At 40.0% G+C, this 6814-nt stretch overlaps 1 protein-coding gene across 1 annotated transcript; it reads right to left on the reverse strand.

Moving 5' to 3' along the window:
• Positions 1 to 2032: 2032 nt before the first annotated feature.
• On the reverse strand, positions 2033 to 6140 carry LOC148661960 (rhodopsin). The gene is made up of 5 exons (XM_088636519.1): positions 5741 to 6140; positions 4827 to 4995; positions 3989 to 4154; positions 2937 to 3176; positions 2033 to 2297 (listed from the first exon to the last, which is right to left on the reverse strand). The coding sequence occupies exons 1-5, from the start codon at positions 6099 to 6101 to the stop codon at positions 2172 to 2174; spliced, it is 1062 nt and encodes a 353-aa protein (XP_088492645.1). The 5' UTR covers positions 6102 to 6140; the 3' UTR covers positions 2033 to 2171.
• Between the last annotated feature and the right edge of the window lie 674 nt (positions 6141 to 6814).

The raw sequence follows: 6814 nt of genomic DNA on the forward strand, positions 1-6814 counted from the left end.
TCTTTTCACGATTTAAACTGCTCTTGAGTTCTTACCTGGCCAATCAGAGGCAAACACCTGCCGGTGTAAGGGGGTTTGCTTTAATTATACTAATTAAGAGTGGGACGCTAACAATTAACTAAATTGTAAGATCTGTTGAACATTTAAGGTTTTTTTTCTTATTTGTGCACCATGGAAAACTTTCATTTATTAATGCAGCTGCCTGTTTTATTTTAGAATGATCAGGCTGGTGTTTTATTTTTTGTTCATCCGCTCCCCTTCTCATGTTCTTACTAAATTGATACTTGAATGCATTATTAGCTTAATTTAGGCACCGGTTTATTCACATCCTTTTCTCAGAGAATGCAGAGCCAGTGAATGCTCTCTCATCAATACCTTTGTGATTGCTTTGTACTACATAGCAATGTTAATTCGTCCCTATATTGATTTATTTGTTTTTAGGTCACTTATTTTACTTTCCACCTGTAATTTTCTACCTCAGGCCCTTTTAACACAGTGGCATATCCAGAAAGAAATGTTCTACATGTTGTATGTTTCAAAAATTTCATAACGCTTGGGTACCAAATTACCATGTGATCTTATATGTTGTACATGTAATTCACTGTGGCATTAGTCATCATTTGATGTAGTTCATGTACATACGGGGCAGCATGGTGGAATAGAGGTTAGCACTGCTGCCTCACAGCACTGGGTTCAATTCTTGGAGTGCTGTGTGTTTCACATTGGTTAAAGTTTTTCCACTTTCCTCTCACAGTCCAAAGACATGCTGGTAGGTTAATTGGCTTCCAGAAAAATAGGCCCTGGTGTGAGTGTGTGTGTATCTGTGTCTGTGTGTGCCCTGTGATGTACTGGCATGCTATTCAAGGTATACAGTATTTCACCTTGCTTCTGGTTCTTGCTGGGGCAGGCTCAGACATCCCCACGATTTTAAACCTGATTGGACCTTTGAAATCCTCCTGTCCCCAGGGTTTGTGATTCTTTATATTGTCTTATCGTTGCACCTAGAAGGTACAGTATAACAGTATATGCAAGATGATTTACTGTACCTCTTGCAAAGTTGTTTGTATCTGTGTAATAACTGACGTGCACTTTATTGTGCGTTTATTACATGGAATTCTAAAATTCTGGGGCTCCTACCTGTACTCTACTTCAACCCCACAGAAACACATTGCAGTCTCTGAAAACGGACACTTCTGTTTAATAGTAAATTCTTCTCTCGACCACTTCATTTTACATACCATATAACCAAACCAGGTTAGTAAGCACATGAAACACTGATTACAGTAATGAACCCTTAAATAAAGAAGCCATTAGCTAGGATTGTTCAAGCACCACTTGAAAGAGGAGGTGGGCCCTGTGAATGAGGCATTGCAAATGATGTACCCGTCCAAAAAACTGGGACAGGCAAGCACAGAGTCTTACCTTTATTATATTCAAAATTACAAAGAGTGAAAGGACAAAGGATTTAAAGGTAAGGGATTTGTATATGGTAATACTCTCATTAAAGCCAGTTAAAATGTGTTTGGAAAAGGCAGATGATTTTCTAGCCTGTTTAGCTGGCAGGAACATTACCTGTTGAAGTGACACGCAGAAGCCCAGCTTTCAATACTTTACCTAAACGAATTGAATTTCTTTTGCAGCAAATTTCAGTAAGACATGTGATAAAGTTTACCATAAAAATTCTGAAGATGATAGATATAGGAACTGAAGATAATGTCTATAAGTAGGTAAAAGCTGGTTGATAAACAGAAAACAGAGAATAGTGACAAGTGATTGGGGTGACAAGACCAGTGAATTACCACAGGAAACTGTATTAGGCCTGTTTCCTGAGTCTGGTATAATTAGTAAGCTTGTTAGGCTTCCAGATGAGCTGGGATGAAAAAAAAAAACATCCATCCATTTTCTAACCATCTTCCAATTCAGGGGCATGGGGGAGCCAGACCCTATCCTGGCAAGCAATGGGCGCAAGGCAGGGTACACCCTGGATGGGACGCCAGTCTAGCGTACGGGAAAAAATAAAACTGCCAGCATTAATCTAATTAACTTTATTTTTGGTTCACACATTTTACAACAAAAACCTCCGTGCCTGGAGGTTGAAAGGGAACAGCCACTGACATCCACTTGGTAGCTCAATGCACACGGAGCAGAAGGGGAGGAGGACGTCTGAAGCATCAGGCAGGAGACACCTGGCTGGAGGACACAGACGAAGCTTCGGTCTTTCCGGATGCCGACGTGGTGTCCTCTTCACCAAACGGGTTTTTCCCACAGCACAAGGTGGTGATCATGCAGCGACGGAACTTTACAAGGACGGAAGAGCAAGCCTTAATCAAAGCAAGCGTTCAATATTCAGGGTGTCACGCATTTCTGTGAACAACACGACCGTACAGACACCCACATACTTGAAGGAGTGTTTGTTCTTCTGTGACTCATTCTTTGCTTTTTGTCTGACCGTCTGTGTATTTGTCCTACAATCTCAATCTTTCTTATTACCGAATGAAGTGACGAGCAAGAGTTTTACTTACGAGTTGATACCATTGAACGCTGATTGTAATTTCACATTCTGAATTTTGTATAAGACTCAGGCAATACAAACCACTGTAGTTTAAAGTGATGTAATATATTCCTCACAGTTAAATATTGCAACCCTTATTTTTACCTTCTGAGAACAAGGAAAACAGAATGTGAACAGAGCTCTGTGTTAGAATAATGTGTGGACACTACTTCCATCAAATACACTGAGGAGCAAGCGTTCACATTTATTCATTATTAAATCCTTTCTGGAAGGAGTACTAATGCAAGTGTCCTTGTGATTTTACTATTACACCACACTTGCAGTAGATTATTATCATAAATCTCTTCAAAGCCAAAGTTTTACGGTGCCAAAACGGGTCCTCATTAATTCAGGCATATTCACCCAACTCCAAAACCCAATCTACCTGTTTGTTCAGGAGGATGTAGATGATAGGGTTGTAGAGGGCAGAGCTTTTGGCAAAGAAAGCTGGGGCAGTCATGAAGATGGGACCAAAGTTGCTGCCCTGGTTCACGAAGATGTAGAATGCCACGCCGGCGTAGGGCAACCAACACACCAGGAAAGAGATCACCATGACAACGACCATGCGGGTCACTTCCTTCTCGGCCCTCTGGGTAGTTTCTGATTCTTGCTGTTGGGATGCAGCCTGTGGGAATACACGCATACACACAGCACTTTGACATGCACAGCAGGGAGCAGATTTCTGCAGTGCATTGGTACTAGTTCTGAAACTGGCCCCTGTTCCTGCTTTCTTCATTCCTAAAAGTAGAGATTTTACAGATCATGTGTACTGAATGTGTATGCGTTAGAATGTGACAAATCTATGTATAATTCATTGTCTTTGTTAATCCACAACAATCTGTTTGCTGTACAGCGTGAAAAGGCCTATTAGGTGATAATCTGATACATGTTTACAGCTTCCAATGTTGCTTCTTTTCTTCAGATGTTCCAAAGTGGAAACTACGAGCTGCTAGTACATCAGTACAATTGCTGTCCTTGCTGATCAGGTGTCAAAACGCTTGATCTTGGAGATAAGTTGACTGTAAATTTCTATATTTACGAGCATTAATTGCATTCATTACTGCTATTCTACTGCTTAAGAATGCATATATAACAGAACATCAGCAGGGTTAACCTCAGCTTATCTTCCACTCATACGTTTTATAGTAAACACTGTTTAGTGCACCTCATTTCACACGTTACCAGCTTAAAAATGGCAACATTTTACACACACTTTCACACAATGCCACATTCTTATACAATATTACATTTACCACAATACTAACAGTCTACAATCCACTGAGAAAGAGAAGCCATATATTTTGTAATAGAAGATTTTGATGATCATACAAATACAAACATTTACAACTGACCAGCTCTAGGTCAAGAATCATTGCTTGTACAGCAAAGGAACTTTCCTAAATCTTATACAGGAGCCCCTACAGCAGAGTGCCGTACCTGTTTGACAGTGCACACTAGGCGGCCGTAGCAGAAGAAGATGACAGTCAGAGGGATGGAGAAGTGAACAATAAACATGTAGATGACAAAGGACTTGTTGTTCACCTCAGGCGTCAGGGTGTAATAGTCGATTCCACATGAGCACTGCATCCCTTCAGGGATGTACCTATGGGCAGAAGATAAGGACCCAGCACACCCCATGAGACAGCTTCTCTGTCATAGCAGTACTTTAAACAAACCTGTACCTGCAAAGCGCACATAGACAATCATCTATTTAATATGACTGTATCCAAAATAGCGCTATGACCTTTTTAAAAAGATTCTCTTTCAGATTCATTGTATCTTAGTATTTGGCCGACTAAATTTCAGTGTCATTCACTACCTTTCAAGAAAAGAAGGTGTTTTAAATAAAATGCCGCCACTCTGAGAGTGAATGTTTTGATATCAGATGTCACACACTCACAAAATATATATGTTGTATATTATGTTATATATTACTCATACGAAATATATTAGAAAGGCGGCAGGCGGCATAAATTGCAGTTGCTCGGACCATGATTTAGAAATTCATTCTGTATCATTATCATTGTTTATCTTAAACAAGAACAGAAGGAAAATGGAACCGTGGCTCATTTTGAAAGAATTTTTTTGAAAACGGAACAGTCGTGGATGAAAGAGAGATTACAAATAGTTACAAATAGTAAAGGTTACAAATAGTAGTCTCTGCCGATCGCATCAGCGGAGTCTGACAACTTTTCGGTTCCTCGCCGGTTACCTGTGTTTCCTACGCTTCACGTTTGTTATAGGCTTCGCAAGGCTGTCCTGGAAGGTCACCTACCTGGACCACCCGAAGAGCGGAGGAGCGGCACAGGCCAGCGCCATGATCCAGGTCAGCGCTACCCCCATGACGGCGTGGTTCTCGCCAAACCGAAAGTTACTCACAGGCTTACACACCACGATGTACCTCTCAATAGCTAGTACCACCAGAGACCACAGGGCTATTTCACCTGCAAAAACCACAAAATGGGTCTGCTGTCATTCCGACATACAGTGTATGATAAGTCTGAAGGGTTTCTAGCTGTGACTTCAGTCTCCCACCACCTGAAAAACATTGACCGTCTCTTATGTGCGAAACGATCTGTAAGGAATGATTTTGCGCACTTTCTTATATTCCTTAAACACTATATTTGACTTCTACCTGTACCTTCTTGCCACTCAAGTTTTCAGAGGATGTATTTCTAATATACATATGCATAAAAAGGTTCCTACACACTTTTGTAAGTAAATAGCAATCAAATGTATTCATTTTACATTTTTTTAGGAATTACCATGGGAAACCTTCAGTATGTGACTCATAAGAAGTCCTCTTCCATAAACTAGTGGCTCAGATGTGGTTTTAAATCCCACTAATGCAGACTAAGGCATCCACACATACAATCAACACAAGGCAGAAACCACACTTCAGTTTAGCAGTCAACATTTAAAATAGAAATAAGAAAGCACTAATATTCATTTATTTTTCCTCTTTATAAACTACTAAAGACAGATGTTGCATGTAATTTGATAAGGTTTCCAAAAACAATGAGGTTGAATCCACTAGCAATCAAACACTTTTGCTATCTCTATCAATGTATTTGATGTACGGTCTTACAAATGTTCCTATAGTTTTTTCGCTGGCTGTCAAAAAATGCAAAATCCTCAATAAGTTTTGAATACGTTCTCTGGTTAATTTATTTAAAAACGAGCACTTACCCCCAAGTGTTGCAAAGAAACCTTCAATGTTGCAGCCTGTGGGCCCGAACACAAAATAGCCGTGCATGGAGGTATACATAGTGGTTGTGAAGCCCCCTGTGATCATGAACAAGTCAGCCACAGCAAGGTTCAGCAGGATATAGTTCAGAGGTGTCCTCAGTTTCTTGTGCTGAATGGTGACATGCAGTGTGAGGAAATTGATTGGAAACCCCGTAATGATCAAGAAAAACATGTAGGCAGCCAGAGCCGAGAACTTCCATGGTTCAGCCAGGTAGTACTGGGGGTACTCGAATGGATTCTTCACAATCCCAGTTTTATTTGACATGGGTACATAAAAGTTGGGACCTTCTGTTCCGTTCATGGCTGGAAGTTTCGCTCGCTTCTTCGACTAAAAGTTTCCTTTCAAAGTTATTCACGATGTATCACCCAACTCATACTAAGTTCCTTTTATATGTCTTCCCTGGGATTAGGCCTACTCCTGGTGTCAGCAGAAAAAGATTTAGCCACTTTAAAGAGCAGTAATCCAGACAAGAATAACTGGCTTCTGTTCAAGTTATTAAGCAGCAGCTGCCACCTCAGGACAAACCTTGACAATGCCTCATCTTTTACATCTTTCACAAGTGTGACATGAAAAGTGTTCTACCACATCAATCTATATTGCATATGCAAGGGACAGACTCACAGAAAAACTATTAATATCTGTTTGACACACATGCTGAAAATGTTTTTATAACATATCTGGGTCTCATTTGGTACAACCTCAGTCTGCATACATTAGCCATGTATTTCATAGCTTGAAAACGTTTCTATGTCTTTCCACATGTTCTAAAAAACTTGCGTGCCTTTCTTAGGAACATGCTGATTAAGTAGTCAGAGATCTATGTTGTACAAGTGAGACAGTTTCAAAATCAACAGAAGTCATGACATAAAACTAAACTCGAACATATGCAGGTAGAAGAATGTACTCAAACAACTTTCTGTATTTTTAAGGAACCACTTTAGGTTTCCTCTCACCTCCTTTTTTCTTTTTTTACTTCCACTGATATTTATGTTTTACATTGGTCACAGTTCTCA

This window comes from Lepisosteus platostomus, chromosome 6, assembly GCF_059453375.1.
Source record: "Lepisosteus platostomus isolate fLepPlt1 chromosome 6, fLepPlt1.hap1, whole genome shotgun sequence".
Classification (NCBI taxonomy): Eukaryota; Metazoa; Chordata; class Actinopteri; order Semionotiformes; family Lepisosteidae; genus Lepisosteus; species Lepisosteus platostomus.